The sequence below is a fragment of the Gorilla gorilla genome, chromosome 1 (assembly GCF_029281585.2).
Source record: "Gorilla gorilla gorilla isolate KB3781 chromosome 1, NHGRI_mGorGor1-v2.1_pri, whole genome shotgun sequence".
Classification (NCBI taxonomy): Eukaryota; Metazoa; Chordata; class Mammalia; order Primates; family Hominidae; genus Gorilla; species Gorilla gorilla.
This window is the reverse complement of record NC_073224.2, coordinates 77494800-77514736: the sequence shown is the minus strand read 5'-3', so window position 1 is coordinate 77514736 and position 19937 is coordinate 77494800. Positions and strand designations below refer to the sequence as shown.

Here is a 19937-nt window from a genome sequence, read left to right as displayed (position 1 = left end):
CTTGCACTAAATGGTATCACCATCCTCTCAATTGCTTAAGGAAACAACCTGGGAGTCATCTCGTTTACTACCTTTCTTCACACCTGCACCTTGGGAAAATATCCTGAAATCTTTCAATTTCTATTTCCACACCAACCAGCCTAGTCCAGGTACCACCATCTACCCCCTGAACTTGCCCAATAACTTTGTATTGTTCTTTGGCTCCTTTTTGTTCCATTGCTGCTCCCTTCAAGTCATTCTCTATAAAATAGGTTGATTTAAAAAAAAAAATAAACCAATGGTCGGGCACGTGGCTCATGCCTGTAATCCCAGCAGTTTGGGAGGCTGAGGCGGGAGGATCACTTGAGCCCAGGAGTTCAGGACCAGCCTGGGCAACACAGCGAAACCCTGTCTCTACAAAAAATACAAAAATTAGTCTGGTGTGGTGACGCCCGCCTGTAGTCCCAGCTACTTGGGAGGCTGAGGTGGGAAGATGACTTAGCGAGCCTGGGGAGGTAGACGATGCAGTGAGCCCTGATTGCACCACTGCACTCCAGCCTAGGCGACAGAGTGAGACCCCATCTCAAAACAACAAAAACCCAAACCCTTCATTATCTTGCCTTTGCACTTAACAGATAAATCCAAACAACGTGATTAGGTTCCTGCTTAATGCTCCAAACTCAACTTCAAACCCTTATTTGACATGCTCAAGCCTCCTGGCCTGTTCCTCAAACAGCCATGCTTCAGCATCAGCCACAGTTCAGCATCCGGGCCTTCACACCCATTATCCTCTGTCTAGAATGTTCTTCCTCCCCATGGTTGGCTTGGCTGGCTCCTTGTCATTTAGGTCTTAGCTCCTGAATTATCTCCTCAGAAAATCCTTCCCTGACCATTCTGTTTTGTTTTCTGCTCAATACTTATCACTGCCAGTGATTATCTCATCTATTCGTTTTATTATTTATGTTCTCCATTAGAAACATAAGCTTTTGTTGTTTGAGACAGAGTCCCACTCTGTCGACCAGGCTGCAGTGCAGTGGCATGATTTTTTGGCTCACTGCATCCTCCATCCCTCACCCCCCATCCCCCACCACAAGCAATCCTCTCATCTCAGCCTCCCGAGTAGCTGGGACCATAGGGGCCTGCCACAATTCCCAGCAAATTTTGTTGTCATTGTTGTTGTTGTTGTTGTTGTTGTTTTTAAATTCTGTAGAGAGGGAGTCTCACTATGTTGCTCAGGCTGGTCTTGGACTCCTGGCCTCAAAGTGATCCTCCTGCCTCAGCCTCCCAAAGTGCTGGGATTATAGGCTTGAGCCACCTGTTTGTTTCCTTTCATACCTAGTCCTGCAGAACATAAGCCTCTAAGTGCAGGGGCTTCTTCTGTTTATTCACCACTGTATTTCTAGCACCAAGAATACTATCAATATTTTTTGAATGAATGAATCGAACAGTGAAAAGGCCAGTCATCTTGGTGTATATAGAAGGTAGCCAACAGAGACCCAATAGAAATGAGTGCCTATGTTCCTACTGCTCTATAACTAGTGGGAGTGGGGAGGGGAAGCAGCTGGGGGTCTACCAGACCCTGTCACCAACTAGTCAGCACACGTGGCAATCACAGTTGTAGAAGAGGCCAAACGGAGCAGATCTGCCAATGACAGCCAGTACTAAACTCGACTGGATGCTGAGGGCCAGTTCTGCTTTGAGTGAACAGTGCAGCCTGCTGGGTGGCCAAGGGAACGTGTACAAATCCACTTTGTTTAAAGGACCACAGAGAGTAGTCAGTTCTGCTAAACCTCATCTATTTGTTCAGGGAATTTTGTCCTGGGGAGGAGCGGGGAAGAAGCGATTAGTCAGGCCAGGCTAGCTGGTATTAGTTTGCAGGCTGTGAGTGCGACTCTTCAGTCTCCGCTCCTCTCATCATTGCCTTTTCACCTATCTTTACCCTAAATTCACGTACACCTCTGCCTTCACAAATTCCAAGCAATTAACTGTTGTATTTAATCTCTGTCCCAAATCTCTCTGCCTCATTCTTCTTTTGATTATGAAGTCACGAGGGCCCTTTGTTTATTTTATTTTTAAAACTTTTTTTTGAGAAGGAGTTTCACTCTTATTGCCCAGGCTGGAGTGCAATGGCACAATCTAGGCTCACTGCAACCTCTGGCTTCCGGGTTCAAGCAATCCTCCTGCCTCAGCCTCCCGAATAGCTGGGATTACAGGCGCGCTCCACCACGCCCGGCTAATTTTTTGTATTTAGTAGAGACGGGGTTTCACCATGTTGGTCAGGCTGGTCTCGATCCTAACCTCAGGTGACCCAGCCACCTCGGTCTCCCAAAGTGTTGGGATTACAGGCGTGAGCCACCGCACCTGGCCTCAAGGGCCCTTAAATATTACTTAGTTGTTCCATTATTTGGCGTGTTTTATTATTTGGTGCAGGTTTTGTCCCCTTATCTAGTTTGAATGTTGCTGAAGGACGCTGGTTTTCAAACGGTAAGGAATCTCCTGATAAAGGCACGAATCTTGGTGTGCAGATAAGCCAGCGATTCTTGCTTCTGGCTAGTTCTACGTTGTTCCTGGATGGTCAGTTCAAACTGCAATGATCCACAGCTCCAGAAGCGGCTTCTTCCAGTCGGCCTAGGAGCCAAACGCCCCTGCAGCTCCATGCTACCACGCAGGGTGCCGTTTCGGGCTTGCAGGGAGTTGTCGCAGTCCCGTTTTGGCTGCACATTCTACTGCTGGGGTGGAAGTGTCAAGCAAGATGTTGTCGCCGGTATCATGATGTCCGGGTGAGAAGCTTCTTTGGCAGGTTGCCAGGGCCAGCCTGTAAGCACTGGCGCGGGGGACCCGCGCGCCCGGGAAGGGGCGGGGAGGTGGGCGGAGCCTGGCAACCTGGGGACCACCAATAGGATGCTCAGCCGGAGGTGGCCCTGCGCGTGACGCAGCGGTGCTCGGAGGCAGGGGGCGTAGGGGCCGGGCTGTCCGGCGCTTTAGCTTAGCAGGCGACGTTGCGGGCCCTGGGTGCCAGGAGAGCTTCCCGGAGTCGACCTTCCTGCTGGCTGCTGTGTGACCGCTTCCCGGCTCTGCCCTCTTGGCCGAAGTGCCCGCTGCCGGGCGCGGGCCTCAGGTAACGGTGGTGCTCCCGCGCCTCTCCTGGCTTCCCGCTTGGGTCCACCGGCCTCAGCCCGCGGGGAAGGGAGAAGCGGTGGCGGCAGAAGCTCCGGCCCGGCCTTGTCCTGGGCTGTGCTGCGGAGAAGGCGAGGCTCGGCGACTGCAGGGGAGTTGGGGAGGGGAGGGCGGGAAAGTTACCGTCAGGCGCCCGGGTCACGGGCAGCCTTTTAAACCCTGCACGCTGGTTTGGTGTTCCGCAAATCTCGTGGCATCTCTCAAGTCAGTAGTAAAGAAAGTTAGGAATTAGAAGACGTTTTATTCTTTAAAAAGCGAAACCAAAAATGCACTCAGGAAGTCAGCTTTTTAATGATTTAGAGAAAATGTGTGAAGGGAAGGATGGTATTAGCAAGACATGAAAATCTGTAGGGGCACCAGAACCTTTAATCAAGCTCATGTTTTATTGTAAAATATTAGGATGTAGGTAAGTTTCTGTTTTCCCTAAGTGTTAATGGTCATGTAATTTAAATAATATGTATATTGAAAGGTTATTTCTAAGTGAGAAACAACTATATAAACTTTATTCTCCGTATATATATTTAGGTTAAGTTCGTTGGTCACTTTTGTTTGTTTGTTTGAGACGGAGTCTCGCTGTGTCGCAAGGCTGGAGTGCAGTGGTGCAATCTCGGCTCACTGCAACCTCTGCCTCCCTGGTTCAAGCGATTCTCGTGCCTCAGCCTCCCGAGTAGCTGGGATTACAGGCGTGCGCCACCACGCCCAGGTAATTTTTGTAGTTTTAGTAGAGACGGGGTTTCACCATGTTGGACCAGGTTGGTCTCAAACTCCTGAACTCAAGTGATCCGCCCGCTTCGGCCTCCCAAAGTGCTGGGATTACAGGCGTGAGCCATCGCGCCTGGCCTGTTGGTCACTTTTTAATATTTAAGTGGCGCCACCTGTTTAAACCACTTTTTTCTTTTTTTCAGCCTGCTTGATTTCCTCTTCCTTGAAGTAGAATTCAATTTGAAGCTTTTTTTTTTTTCTTTTTAAAAGTTGGGCGGTGTCAGTGAATGACTTGTTAAGGAAGTCTGTGCGTTGTCTGGGTGTGAGAATGGGTTTTGGAAGGAGCTCTGTGGCACTGAATTATCGTTTAGAAATGCACGTGTTTTAGTGAATCACATGCTTAGAATGCATCTGAGGTTTCGCAATCTTTTAGGATAAAGACCTGCTGAGTGAGCACACTCTTTCTATCTCTGGTTCATTTGGCCCACTTTGCTTCTGACTTTCCAGGTTCATGCCACACTGGCTTTATTTTTGTTACTGGAAAGCTTCATTTTCTTTCCTATCTCTTGGCTTTTAGGAGTTTCCTCCACCTCTAATGCTGTATTCTCTCCCTCCCTCCAACTCTTATACCTGCCTCAGATATCAGCCCACATATCACTTCCTCTGGAAATCACCCCATCCCCATTAAGCCCTCCATGAACTCTTTATTCTCCTTAGCAGAAGCTGATCATTAATTGTAATGAATTAGTTGCTTTGTTTCCTCTGCTAGTGCATTTCATGAAGGCTGGTTTAGCCTATCTTACCTCTTAATTTTCAGGGTCTGGTCCAGCACTTGGCCCAAAGAAAGAATGAATAAGTTGGTGGACAGAGGAAGGAACTTTTGAATGAGAAATACAGTGATCCCCACTTAACTGCTTTCTGTAGTTTCAGCTACCTGAGGTGCGAAACAGAGTACAATAAGACATTTCGAGAGATACCATGTTCAAGTGAATTTTAATACAATATATTGTTAATCTCTTACTATGCCTAGCTTTTTGAAACTTTGCCTCCCAGGTTCAAGCGATTTTCATGCCCCAGCCTCCCAAGTAGCTGGGATTACAGGCGTGTCCCACCACGCCCGGCTAATTTTTTTTTTTTTTTTTTTGAGATGGAGTTTGGTGCTTATTGCCCAGGCTGGAATGGCACGATCTCGGCTCACTGCAACCTCCGCCTCCCGGGTTCAAGCGATTCTCCTGCCTCAGCCTCCCAAGTAGCTGGGATTACAGGCATGTGCTACCACGCCCGGCTAATTTTTTTTTTTTTTTTTTTTTTTTTTTTTTTTTTTTTTAGTAAAGACTGATCAGATCTTACTGATCAGGCTGGTCTCGAACTTCCAACCTCAGGTGATCCGCCCGCCTCAGCCTCCCAAAGTGCTGGGATTACAGGCGTGAGCCACCGCGCCCGGCTCGCCCAGCTAATTTTTGTATTTTTAGTAGAGACAGGGAGGATTTCACTTTGTTGGCCAGACTGGTCTCAAACTCCTGATCTCAGATGATTGGTCTGCCTCGGCCTCCCAAAGAGGTGGGATTACAGGCGTGAGCCACTGTGCCCAGCCTGTAAATGAAACTTTATAATAGGTATGTATAGGAAAAAACAACGTGTATTGGTTTCACTGTTATTCACAGTTCTAGGCATCCACTGGGAGTCTTGGACCGTATCCCCCATGGATATGGGAGAACTACTGTATTAACCAGGGAAGAGTCCCTTTTTCCTATGGGAAAAAGTTTTTAACAAAGACCAGCCAAGTTCCATTTTTCTAAGAGGATGGCTTTGTTTTGCATTTTTTTGCCACATTGGTTAATAAGAGATTATACTAACCATACAGATGTAAATGAGAATTTGTTCTTGTTCTTTAGTTTTGCTAATTACTTAAAGACCTAGTTCTGTGATATGTAAAAGTTGTAGCGTTGTGTTAGGGCCAACCTTTGGGTGCCAGAGGGAAATTTTTTTTGCTCTGTATTGTAAATTCTATCCACAGTTGTGTCCCCTTTCCACCACTGAATCTAAGGGTGATGTGGCAAAGTTCTTTACCTGGAATAGGCACTCAGTATTTGTGATGCAGATTTATGGGCTCTTTTGAAAGCTGTATTAATGGGAACACGGAGGCAGGCTAAAGTTGACGTGTCTTTCCAAGTTCATTTGTTTCTCAAATCATTTCTTTTTGTTTTGCTTTCTTAAGATAAGTTAGATGCTTATCACACTGAACATTATGTAATTGCGTGCACAGATTAGATTCTTAAATTCTTTTTCAATCAGTGTGTTGTATAAATAGCTGTCTACTTAGCTTTGTTACCTGGGGGGGAATAACTTTATGTTACCTGTGACTTTGAACAAGTTTGTTAGCATTTCTGAATCTCCTGCATCTTTAAAAATGGACATGTTAAATGAGATATGTGCTACACCTACTGCACTCAGCACTTTGTTACTTGCTTCCTAAACGCTAGAGATTCCTTCACTGCTAGACCTCTTGAGAGACTAGTCTTATGATCACTGTTTTCACTTCCTCAACTTACTGGCGGCGTACTCCAATATATTTATTTGTCCTTCCTCCTAAAACTGTGCATGTAATCAAATCATAGCTATTAATGTCCCCCAATTGTGAAATATCCCATGTCCTGTCCTTTTCTTTTTTGAGACAGAGTCCAGCTCTGTCACCCAGGCTGGAGTGCAGTGGCACGATCTCGGCTCACTGCAACCTCCGCCTCCTGGGTTCAAGCTATTCTCTGCTTCGGCCTCCCGAGTAGCTGGGATTACAGGTGCCTGCCACCACCCCTGGCTAATTTTTTGTATTTTTAGTAGAGACGGGGTTTCATCATCTTGGCCAGGCCAGTCTAGAACTCCTGACCTTGTGATCCACCCGCCTCGGCCTCCCAAAGTGCTGGGATTACAGGCGTGAGCCGGTGCGCTTGTTTAAGAAACAGTGGAAGGCCAAAGTAATGAGTAGAGAAAATGAGACAGCCAAGATCATGCCACTGCACTTCAGCCTGGGCGACATGGCATGACTCCGTCTCAAAAAAAAAAAAAAAAAATGCCGGGTGCGGTGGCTCACACCTGTAATCCCAGCACTTTGGGAGGCTGAGGCAGGTGGATCACCTGAGGTTGGGAGTTCGAGACCCCATCTCTACTAAAAATACAAAATTAGCTGGGTGTGGTGGCCAGTAACCCCAGCTGCTCCGGAGGCTGAGGCAGGAGAATTGCTTGAATCCAGGAGGCGGAGGTTGCGGTGAGCTGAGATTGTGCCATTGCACTCCAGTCTGACCAACAAGAGTGAAACTCTGTCTCAAAAAAAAAAATAAATAAATAAATAAGATTGATGGTGTTTAAGGGGGTGGTGGTGAGTGGCAGGCAATGCAGAAGTTACTAAATCATGGTAAGGACTTAGGATGTTTGAAGGGGTTTAAGTTGTGAAGTGACTTGATCTAACTTATCTTGAGTGCAGTGGTGTGATTGAGGTTCACTGCAACCTCCACCTCCGGGTTCAAGCGATTCTTCTGCCTCAGCCTCCCGAGTAGCTGGGAATACAGGTGCCTGCCACCACACCTGGCTAATTTTTTGTATTTTTAGTAGAGACGAGGTTTCACCATGCTAGGCTAGCCAGGATGGTCTCGATCCCCTGACCTCGTGATCTGCCCACCTCGGCCTCCCAAAGTGCTGGGATTACAGGTGTATTCCACCATGCCCGGCCCTGTTTTAGCTTTTGATGTAAGGTTTCCTCTAGAGTAGCTTGATGGTTGAGGAACCATCTTATTACCAAGGACTCCCTTTTTATATTTCTTCTTTTGGAGACAGGGTCTCACTCTGTTGTCTGGGCTGGAGTGCAGAGGTGCGACCTGTGCTCGCTGCGACCTTCGCCTCCTGGGTTCAAGTGATTTTCCTGCCTCAGCCTCCTGAGTAGATGGGATTACAGGTGCTTGCCACCACGCTGGGCTAAATGTTTTTTGGGTATTTTTAGCCTAGTGTACCTTAAATATGCTCCAAACACTTAATATTAGCCTACAGTTGGGCAAAATTATTGAACACAGACTATTTTACAATAAAGTGTTCATTATCTCATGTAATTTATTGAATACTATACTGAAAGTGAAAAACAGAATAGTTGTATGAGTACTCAAAATATGATTTCCACAGAATGCATGTTGCTTTTGCACCATCATAAAGTTGAAAAATTTTAAATTGAACCGTCATAAGTTGGGGACTGTCTTGTGCTTAGAATAATTGGTTACATATTAACTGATACATTTGCTTTCTTTCTTAATGCCTGCCTGTTGTACTCCAGGTACTCCACACTAGATTTGGGGGAGTCTTACAGAAAATACTATGTAATCCCTATCTTTGAGAACTTAAGCCTAATGTAAGAGACAGAGAGTATTGCTCTCTGATTATAGGACAATGTAACATGTGACAGGATGCTTAGTGTAGTGGGACCGCAGAGAGGATGAGATGAGAGGTGGTGGTAAAGGAAACTTCAGAGGGTGTGAGTTGGAGGCAGTTTAGCGATTAGAGGGCAGGTTGTAGAACCTGATAGTCTTTGTTTTGAATTCTAGTTCTGCTGTTGGAGAATTATTTGATTTGGGACAAGTTAAATCACTTCCCTAAACTCATCTGTAAAATGAGGATAATACTTATCTAAGGTTGTAAAGATTAAATGTAATGTAAAAAGTTTAGCAGCACAGTGCCTAGAGGTACATAATAGGTGCTCATTAAATCAGAACTGTTGGTATTAATTCTATTACTGCTGCAGCTGTGATTCTTTGAAGGCTTGAGTAGGAGTTAGCTACATAAAAAAGGGCAGAGGAGAAATAGCTTTCTATAGACAGGGAAGAGTATATGGGACACTATGGTGGCCAAAGAATATTTGGAAAATAACAATAGTATCTGTCTTGATTCTGTTGAGATGAAAATAATACATGTAAAACACATAAGCACTAAAAAAAAATCAGCTGTTATTCTACTTTGAGAAATATTGCATTGTGCTATACTGTTTCATAGGGCTTGGGTAATAAACTTTAATCTGGCATTTATTTTTTAATCATTTTGCTATCTTTTTTTTTTTTTTTTTTGAGACGGAGTCTTGCTCTGTCGCCCAGGCTGGAGTGCAGTGGTGTGATCTCAGCTCACTGCAAGCTCCGCCTCCTGGGTTCATGCCATAATCCTGCCTCAGCCTCCTGAGTAGCTGGGACTACAGGCGCCTGCCCCCATGCCCAGCTAATTTTTTTTTCTTTTTTTGTATTTTTCGTAGAGATGGGGTTTCACTGTATTAGCCAAGATGGTCTTGATCTCCTGACTTCATGATCTGCCCACCTCAGCCTCCCAAAGTGCTGGGATTACAGGCATGAGCCACCGCACCCAGCTTCATTTTGCGGTCTTTTATGCTTTAAACTTTTGCTATATGCTCTTTAAAAGAGTATTTACTTTAAATTCCCCATCATCTGGCCAGAAAAAAAAGTCTCTGTTCATCTGGCCAGAAAAAAAAAAAAAAAAAATTCCCATTATTCCTTGTGAAATTCCTCTCACTGAAACATCTTGGTTCCTTTTGCGTCTTTCTACTTTGAGGCTGTCCCTCAAAGTTTAGTTTTCAGTTCTCACTTCTCTCATCATTTCTGATGAAGAGATAGGTGCTCTTGTGGCTTCCTCTGTCACTTTTACACAGAATTGGACATTGTAAGTTGGGCATCGTCTTGTGATTTATTAGCCCTGACTTTTCCCTTAAGTTCCTCTTAATTAGATCTTATGATATCATAACATTTCTACTTGATATATTCATCTGCTGTTCCACAATTGTTTCATTTGTTTGATTTCAGAAATAATTAGAAGAAAGCCGATCTAGATTTGTCAGATTTTTACTTTGCCAAGCTGTGATAGTTGAAAAACAACCAAACCCACCATGTACTATATTTCATCCTTTTATACAGAAAAGGATATTTTAATACAAAAATTAAGAAAAACTGTAGTCTCAGATTTTAAATATATGTAGCTTTAAAATAATGTAATGAGTATTTCACAGTTGTTTTCTTCTTGCTTTAGACTCTTGAAAACTTTATCACATAGTGAAACACTGCTTTACTTTTTATTTATAATTGTTTTTTTTGGCCGGGTGCGGTGGCTCATGCCTGTAATCCCAGCACTTTGGGAGGCCGAGGTGGGCGGATAATTTGAGGTCAGAAGTTCGAGACCAGCATGACCAACATGGTGAAACCCTGTCTCTACTAAAATACAAAAATTAGCCACGTGTGGTGGCAGGCACCTGTAATTTCAGCTACTCGGGAGGCTGAAGCAGGAGAATTGCCTGAACCCAGGAGGCGGAGGTTGCAGTGAGCCGAGATTGCGCCATTGCACTCCCACCTGGGCAAAGCGATACTCCTTCTCAATAAATAAATAATTTTGAGATGTGGTCTTGCTATGTTGCCCACGCCAGACTCAAACTCCTGGGTTCAAGTCATCCTCCCGCCTGAGCCTCCCAAGTAGCTGGGACTACAGCTGTGTGCCACCATGCCCAACTAGTGAAACACATGGCTTTAGAGTAAACCTTGTACTATCTTGATATTGATCTTTGATCATGTTTTTTAGTGCTTAAAGTGTCTCACCACTGCCCTCCTGAAAAACTTCTAATTTCTTAGGTCTTTATAGTTTGACTCCTGTCCTCCTTTCTAGTCTTTTCCCTCATCACATTTCTCCATTACCAACTATTTTCCCCCAGTAGTTAGTGGTCTTTGTAGTTTGGATCCAACTAATGCCAGTTCCAATCGGGCTCTGTCGTTAGCTGTGTGGTCTTGGGCAAGTTACTGTAATGAGAAGAAAAGCAGACTGTAGTACCTGGGGCTGTGGTGTGCATTCCTGTAAATTCAGCTTGTTCAACTGCAGGTGTATTCCTGGTACAGGGGTGGAGGACACTGATAGTAACTACTTTAAATCATTGTTTTCTTGTGTGAAAACGGAGGGTAATTTTTTTCAGAATTGTTATGAAGATTAAATGAGAAAACTTAAAGCATCTGGCAGGGTCCTTGCACTTAGTAGATACTTAACAAAAACTTGTTTTTGTCGTAGTTCAATTCCGTCATGGTTCCCTGAACGGGGCTTATAAGGTCCTTGTTTTAATCCTTTCTTGCACATGGAATGCACAGTTCTCATCCTTCAAGACTGTGTCTAAAATACCTTCTTTTCTGTGAAACCTTTACATCTTCTGCTAATCTCTGCTGTCTCTGATGTCTCTGAACTTAAGGTATTGTTTTTACCATTGACTTTGTTATTAAATCATACTCCACCCTGTGGCATCTTTGTAGTTACCTGTTACTATTTAATCCTTTTTTTTTTTTTTTTACATACTTAATGCTTTGTTCAACTAAATTGTTCTTTAAGAGTGGGGTCTATGTTTAAAAAGGGGCTTCGAAACCATTCAAATTATTTTATAGGACCTGATTTCTTCAGATTTGTTATCTTGAGTATCTTGTACCCAGAAAATGCTTTGAAATGATTAATGCAAAAGGAAGAGAATATATCATCACATTTCACCTCTCCTAAATATAGTGGTATTGTGAAATTCACGTAAGCCAGATGCTTAGTTCAAAGCTGATATATTGGTTTGCTTCTGTGTCCCCACACAAATCTCATCTCTAACTGTAATCACCACGTGTCGAGGGAGGGACCTGGTGGGAGGTGATTGGATCATGGGGGCAGTTTCCCCCATGCTGTTCTCGTGATAGTGAGGGAGTTCTCATGAGAGCTGATGGTTTTAAATGTGGCACTTCCTTGCTCTGTCTCTCCTGCCGCCACGTAAGACATGCCTTGCCTCCCCTTGGTCTTCTGCCATGATTGTAAGTTTCCTGAGGCCTTTCCAGCCATGCGGAACTGTGAGACAGTTAAACCTCTTTCCTTTATAAATTACCCAGTCTCAGGTAGTGTATAGCAGTGTGAAAACGGACTAATACGAAAGCTTTTTACACCTTCTTTCCTAGACAATACAATGGTGGGTGAAGAGAAGATGTCTCTAAGAAACCGGCTGTCAAAGTCCAGGGAAAATCCTGAGGAAGATGAAGACCAGAGAAACCCTGCAAAGGAGTCCCTAGAGACACCTAGTAATGGTGAGGCTTAATTTTTTTTTTTAGGTGAATTAGTGAAATAGAGAACAAATACAGTGTTATAGAATAAGTATTGACATCTCTTTAATTCTTTATTGTAAATGGGTATTGATAGAGTTTTATATGTCTAGTAACAAAGCAATTAGACAATAAGTCCTTTCTTGTTAATTAGTTTGGTGGACATCTATTGGTATCTGCTGTGTTTTAGAGACCATTCATTCAGTCACGTAACCTACCAATAATTGCTGAGGTCCCCCGCTGGATGCTGGGGCTATAGCAGTGATCAGTATGGATTTGTTTGCCATTATGGAGCTCCAAGTTAAGTGAATGACAAAACCTCCAAAATCATACACATAATTAGATTTATCACAGTGTAATATTCTTGTAATTAACTACTTTCATAATAGATGTAATGAGTAAAATGTGAGTAATTAGCAGGGTGCCTAACCCAGTTCAATACTGAGCTATAAATCTTGGGAGGGGAGTAGTTAGGGAGTTTTATTAGTTCTTGTATCCACGTTTGCTTAATGCCTGACTACAAAGAGGAATACGATAGTCCTTTGTTGTTAAGGTCAAGGTTTATGATTATGAATGATAGACTTGTAAACACAACTCTAATTGATGTCATCTATTGCATCAGGGTATTGATTTTTGCAGTGACATTTGTAAAGGTTTGTTTTCAACAAGGATTTGAAAATTGAGGATTGTTTAGTTAACAAATAGGTGCGGAACCTTCTGAGACAGGTTGTCTTTGGCATTTCATCTCTTTTCATAAAGAAACAGTTTTGTTTTTCCTACCTAAATTTAATTAAACTTAAATATCAACAGCTGGATCCCACCAGGAATGTAAATATTGCTGCTTGAGTTGGCATAATGAGGTTTATTGATAGGCTCTTAGTTAGCTATATATGACATATTTATATGGCATATGGGCTAGTTTTAGTGTGACATAAAATGTGAAATTTATGCAAAGGAGGGTGAGCCAATACTGGGGAGAATTCTCCTTCCGTGATTTAGGGACTTAGTGATAACCCAGTTTGTTTCCCTTGCCTGCATTCTCACGCATTAGAAACTTCATGCTTGTTTGTTCCTTCCAGTTCTTGGGATAGAAAAGTTATTTTAATTGAAACTTTCTGTCACTGTATATGATCATTCTCTTTATGTCCCAAGTTTTTAAAAAGATTCTAAATTCTTCTGATTTCTATGTATTTTCAGTGTTCTTTATTGTCCTAGTTCATTAAGTTTTAGTCAATCCAGGTTTTAGTGCAGGTGTTAAAAATTGAATTGGTTAGCTTAAATCAAGAAGTGTAACAACCTCTTTGGTTTAATGTAAATAATGCTAATTTGAAAATGTTTCTTCACATATTGTAACATTTATTCACCTTGGGGAGTAAGTGCTTTGGGAGTAATCCCAAAGTTCTGGGATTACGGGCGTGAGCCACCGCGCCCAGCCTGGTCTAGGTGCCGTTTCTTTCTCTCCTTTTTTTTTTTTTTTTGAGACAGTTTTGCTTTTGTTGCCTAGAGTGGAGTGCAATGGTGTGATATTGGCTTACTGCAACCTCTGCCTCCTGGGTTCAAGCCATTCTCCTGCTTCAGCCTCCCAAGTAGCTAGGATTACAAGCATGCGTCACCACGTGCAGATAATTTTGTTATTTTTAGTAGAGACGGGATTTTACTATGTTGGTCAGGCTGGTCTCGAACTTTTGACCTCAGGTAATCCACCAACCTTAGCCTCCCAAAGTGCTGGGATTACAGGTGTGAGCCACCATGCCCAGCCCTTTTTCTCCTTTTTCTTCCCTTCTTCCTCCTTCTTTGTTTCTTCCCTTTTCCCCCATCCCCTTCTCTTCCTTCTTCCTTCCATTCCTCCTAATTGGAGATAGTCTCGCTTTGTCACCTAGGCTGGAGTGGTGCAATCTTGGCTTACTGCATCCTCCACCTCCCAGGCTCAAGTGATCCTCCTGCCTCACCCTCCCGAGTAGCTGGGATTACAGGCATGTGCTACCACGCCTGGCTAATTTTTGTATTTTAATAGAGTTGGGGCTTCAACATGTTGGCCAGGCTGGTCTTGAACTCTGGCAAGTGATTTGGTTGCCCCGACCTCCCAAAGTGCTGGTTTTATAGGCATGAGCCACCATGTCAGGACTCCATTCCTTTTAATTTTTTAGTAATATATTCGCATACCATTAAAGTCACCATTTTAAAGTTTACAATTCAGTGGTTGCTAATATATTTACAAGGTTGTGGAACCATCACTGCTGTTTAATTTCAAAACATTTTTATCACCCTGGAAAGAAGTCCCATTCCTCTCTTCTCTTAGCCTCTAGCAACCACTGATATACTTCCTGTCACTTTGGATTTGCTTGATCTGGGCATTTCTTATAAGGGGATTCGTAGAACATGTGGCCTTTGTGTGTGGCTGCTTGCACTTAGCATAATGTTTTCCATGTTTGTTTGGTTTTTTGATTTGAGGTGGAATCTTGCTCTGCTGTCCAGGCTGGAGTGCAGGGGCTATTCACAGGCATGCTTATAGCACATGCAGCCTCGATCTCCTGGCCTCAAGTGATCTTCCTGCCTCAGCCTCCTGAGCAGTATGTTTTAATATGTATCAGTACTTCATTTTTTTTTTGTGGCTGAATAATATTTCATTGTATAGGTATGATACAGTTTGCTTATCTGTCAGTTGATATTTATTTTGGGGGGGTTATTTACAATGATTGGCTATTATGAATGATGCTGCTATGAACATTTGTGTAGAAGCTTATGGAATATATGTTTTCAGTTCTCTTGGGTATATACGTCAGAGTTGAGTTGCTGAGTCATGGTAAATGTATGTTTAACTTTTTGAGGAACTGCTGTACTTTTCCAAAATAGCTACTCCTTCTTATGTTCCCACCAGCAATGTATGAGGGTTCCAATTTCTCCATATCCTCACCAAGACTTATTATCTGTCTTTTGATGATAGCCTTCCAGCCAACAGATTAATAATCTGGTGTCAGTTAAGCACCTTTGATCTAAATGTAAGATAGGGTACCAGGTTTGTTAATAGGGAGCTTGAAGTTGGTGTGCATAAGATACCCAAATAGAAAAAATCCTTTGTTATAAATAGGAGCTAGGTGAGTTATAGTAACCAAATAGAGACCGATGGGGTTGGGGGAGCCCTTGCTTTAGAATGGAGGAAAGTCTCACTGAAGTAGATTTTGAGTTTGGCCTTTGAGATAAGAAGACTGGGAGAGGGCTTTCAATCCACAGAGGTATGCATTTGCAAAGACTTTTTAAGTCAGTATAGTGTTGTGTGTGTGGTGTTTTGTTTGCTTTTAGAGAGGATGAGGGGTAGGTAGTACAGATGGATTTGTGGTTGGTTTTCATGGATAGGAGTATAGAGCAAATTGGAAAGGCCAGAAGTAAGTAAGAAGATAAGGCTCCAACAGCCTCTCAGTGCCCAGCCAACTGCCCTGGCAGCTGGTGGGTAGTGGCCCTTGCTGGGGACCCTCCAGTGGGCCCAGGAGGACAAAAGTGGCTCTAAATTTGACACATACACATTGAAGCAAGTCAAAGGACTTGATATGAAGCATAGAAGCAGATAGTGCCAAATAGCAAGCAGTAATTGGTATACATTTGGTGATTGGGCAGTATTTCCTTCTTTTACTGCTGCTAAGGTGGTGGAAATTAGTTAAATTCATTGTGAAATGGCACACACTGAAGGTATTTGTTAATGAGGGTTCCAGAAGCGTTAAAAGTAGCACCACCAAAAGCCGGGTGTGGCGGCTCACGCCTGTAATCCCAGCATTTTGGGAGGCCGAGGTGGGCAGATCACAAGGTCAGGAGATCAAGACCATCCTGGCTAACACGGTGAAACCCCGTCTCTACTAAAAATACAAAAAATTAGCCAGGTGCGGTGGTGGGCACCAGTAGTCCCAGCTACTGGGAGGCTGAGGCAGGAGAATGGCGTGAACCCAGGAGGCGAAGCTTGCAGTGAGCCGAGATCATGCCACTGCACTCCAGCCTGGGCAACAGTGTGAGACTCCACCTCAAAAAAAAAAAAAAAAAAAAGCAGCACCAACATATGCTGTCACAAATGCTAGTGTGACAAGGCAGAGAGGATTGTTGTAGTAGGAAATAATAAAGACATTTCCTTTTCAAAACCAGCACATCTCAACCTTTTTCAGTCAGCTCCCTTTAAACTTCTGGCACTAAAAATAGTGCCTTGCATACTTAATGTTAAATGAAAGACGACTATGTTTTCTGGATTTAGAAAGACCACCTTTAATACCTCAAAACAAAGAAATCTGTGCAGTTGGCAGTTGTGAGTGAAAACACTGTTTGCCAAAACAGACGGCTGGTCAGAAATGATTGTATACCTGGGTTGTGTGGGATATCTGCTGCTGCCACTTGTAATCCTCATCATGACGATGTTGGGTAAGGCATTTCAAACATAGATACAGTTACAGTAGTTGAAGGAATGTCAGATGACATGACTGTTGTAGATGCAACTTCATCAAGATGGTAAACTAAATAGACATCTACAGCTTCTAGAAGAGGAGAGCAAAACACATGGAAGAAGAAATGGTCAGTGTTTGATTACTGTAGCATTCTGGATGCTTAATAGGGGCTCTGGTTTTGTTGTAAAGGTGATGTCCGTTCTCAGAAATACTGTATCAGCATCTTCTATGTGGTGGCTTGCATCTATAGTCTGAGCTGCTTGGGAGGATCGTTTGAGCCTAGGAGTTGGAGTCCAGCCTGGGCAACATAGTGAGACCCCATCTCTTAAAAAAAAATGGTCTTAACTACTGGAAGATTTGCAGACTTCAAAAAAAAATAGGACTTGAAGTCTTACTGTATGTATTGTCATTGACTGATGACCTACCTGTGTGAATGATTTTGGACGAATCTTACAGCTTGTCAGTGCTTAGGTTACCTTTTATGCAAAGCCAAGGATAGCAAATATGAAAGCACTTTCTGCGTATGTAGCACTGTGTTCATCAAGGTATTATCTTTTTTTTTTTTTTTTTTTGAGATGGAGTTTTGCTCTTGTTGCCCAGGCTGGAGTGCAATGGCATGATCTCGGCTCACCACAACCTCCACCTCCCAGGTTCAAGCGATTCTCCTCCCTCAGCCTCCCAAGTAGCTGGGATTACAGGCATGCGCCACCCGCCTGGCTTATTTTGTGTTTTTAGTAGAAACGAGGTTTCTCCATGTTGGTCAGGCTGGTCTCGAACTCCCGACCTCAGGTGATCCACTCACCTCGGCCTCCCAAAGTGCTGATATTACAGGCGCGAGCCACTGCGCCTGGCCTCATTAAGGTATTATCTTATTGGCAGTGCTGTCCACTCTTCTGTCCCAGTTCCTGAGGTAGCTTTTATAATCTCCTGTTGTATATCAACAGAATTATAATCTACATGAAATCCTCTAATATTCCTACCAGAAATTATCTCTTGATTTAAAACAAGATAATATGATGTTGTAACAATTTAGTGGTAATAAGGCAGATTATCTTCTTGCATATACAGGCAGCCTACACAGTTGATACAGATGTGGTGATAAAAGAAAAAGAAGCCAAAGTTACTCTAGTTGAGTAATATAGTTCCCAGATGGCCGGGCACGGTGGCTCACTCCTGTAATCCCAGCACTTTGGGAGGCCGAGGCGGGCAGATCGCTTGAGGTCAGGAGTTCGAGACTAGCCTGACCAACATGATAAAACCCTGTCTCTACTAAAAATACAAAAATCAGCTGGGCGTGGTGGTGGGTGCCTGTAATCTAAGCTACTCAGGAGGCTGAGGCAGTAGAATCCCTTGAACCCGGGAGACGGAGGTTTCAGTGAGCTGAGACCGCGCCACTGCGCTCTAGCCTGGGTGACAGAGTAAGACTCTGTCCAAAAAAAAAAAAAAAAAAAAAAGATTTGGTTTTATTAAACAAATTGCTCAAATATGCATATAAATTTTTTTACATTTAAAGTAATATATACTCATTGAAAAAATTCAAACACTATAGAAAGTTATTAAGTAATACTTCCTCCCTCAAGTAACATTTTTTTTTTTACATGTGGGATCATATTTGAGATCTCTTCTGCAATTTGTTTCTTCTATACTTTGTAAGTCTCAGACATCTTTTCATTTAGTATATGTAATTCTTTTAAATACCTGTGTAGTATTTCTGCTGTATGGATGCTTGGCGGTTTATTTAACTTGCTCCTTATTGATGGAAACTTAGGCTGTTTCCAAAGTTGCAGTATTACAAGCAGTGCTACAGAGAGCATCATTGAAACAGCATCATTGCTTACTTGTACTGGTATACCTATAGGATACATTCTTTTTTTGAGACGGAGTCTCACTCTGTCACCCAAGTTGGAGTGCAGTGGCGCGATCTTGGCTCACTACAACCTCCGCCTCGCTGGTTCAAGCGATTCTTCTGTCTCTGCCTCCTGAGTAGCTAGGATTACAGGTGTGCGCCACCATGCCTTGCTAATTTTTGTATTTTTAGTAGAGACGGGGTTTCACCATGTTGGTCAGGCTGGTCTCGAACTCCTGACCTAGTGCGCCGCCTGCCTCAGCCTCCCAAAGTGCTGGGATTACAGGCGTGAGCCACTGCACCTGGCCAGGATACATTCTTAAAAGTGAAATTGCTAGGTGAAAGGGCTTTTGCATTTAAAATTTAGATATTATCAAATTTCCTTTAAAAAATGTTATGCCAATTTATATTCCTAACTATACTGTTTCACCACACTCTTGGCAATAATCTTACCAGTCTTTTAAAATTCCTGATTTGATGGGTGAAAAACAGTATACATATAGCATAAATTTGTTCTCATGAATTTTAAGTGAGGTGGGGAAATTGTTTCATATTTATTGACCATGTATTTTTTTTTCTTTAAAAGCCCTGTTCATATCCTTTGCTCACTTTTATTCCTTATCTGGTGGTTATTATTTTTAAGAGCTTTTTCTATATTAAATAAATTAATCCTTTGATTATGTACTTTGAATATTTTCTTAATCAAACTAGTGATTTGTCTTTTGACTTTGCTTATGTATGTATGCTTTGCCATGTTTTGTTTTTATATATCAAATATTCTTTTGTTATAATGGTTTTTTTTTGTTTTTGTTTTTGTTTTTGTTTTTTGAGATGGAGTCTCGCTCTGTTGCCCAGGCTGGAGTGGAGTGCAATGGCATGATCTTGGCTCACTGCAGCCTCTGCCTCCCGGGTTCAAGCAATTCTCCTGCCTCAGCCTCCTGAGTAGCTGGGATTACAGGCGTGTACCACCATGCCCTGCTAATTTTTGTATTTTTAGTAGAGACAGGGTTTCACCATGTCAGCCAGGCTGGTCTCGAACTGCTGACCTCAAGTGATCCATCCACCTCAGCCTCCCAAAGTGCTGGGATTACAGGCATGAGCCACCACGCCTGGCTGCTTATAGGTTTTTTTTTTTGTCATGCTTAGAAATCATCCAAGATTATGACAAAAAGAAAACATGACTTTTTTTTTTTTTTTTTTTTTACTTTTGTGGTGTTTTATATTGAAATATTTGATCCATATGAAATTTATTTTTGAATGATGCATTCATCATTGGGGATCTAATTTTTTAGTTTTCCAAAATGGCTAGTTAGTTGTTTCAACATTATCTATTAAGTCTCTGTTTCTGTATGAACATGCACTAATCCACGTTTCTGGCTCAGATTGCATTTTTCTGAAGTAGTGCAGACATGTGAGTAGTTGAGAACTTTGTAAAGTTTTTGTGGTCAGTGGAGCAATAGACAGTTACAGATGGATTTTACTATCTTATCTTCCCTTTTATTATTAAGATTGAAAAGTGATTGACTCTTTCAAGAAATGCTCCTAAACCTAACCATACTATGGACATAAAGGTGACTTTTCAAGTGACTTTTGTATCGCTTTGTGGAGAACAAAGTGAAGCTGAAATGTAGGTATTCTAAGACACGGTCAATGAGAGTTTTTTAGAAAACAATCAGGATT

General features: G+C 42.7%; 1 protein-coding gene across 4 annotated transcripts in view; it reads left to right on the top strand.

The window, feature by feature from the left end:
- Window positions 1-2821: 2821 nt before the first annotated feature.
- Window positions 2822-19937, top strand: part of SOAT1 (sterol O-acyltransferase 1) — a 61775-nt gene continuing 44659 nt past the window's right edge. For 2 of the 4 annotated variants that reach the window (XM_063710580.1, XM_055366804.2), the window contains exons 1-2: window positions 3343-3562; window positions 11850-11975. In XM_063710580.1, coding sequence (XP_063566650.1) covers window positions 11858-11975 — 118 coding nt within the window. In that variant the 5' untranslated portion in view covers window positions 3343-3562; window positions 11850-11857. Of the gene's footprint in view, window positions 3098-3342; window positions 3563-11849; window positions 11976-19937 lie in introns of those variants that run through there. The other 2 variants (XM_019027231.4, XM_055366813.2) reach the window with 2 other exon arrangements.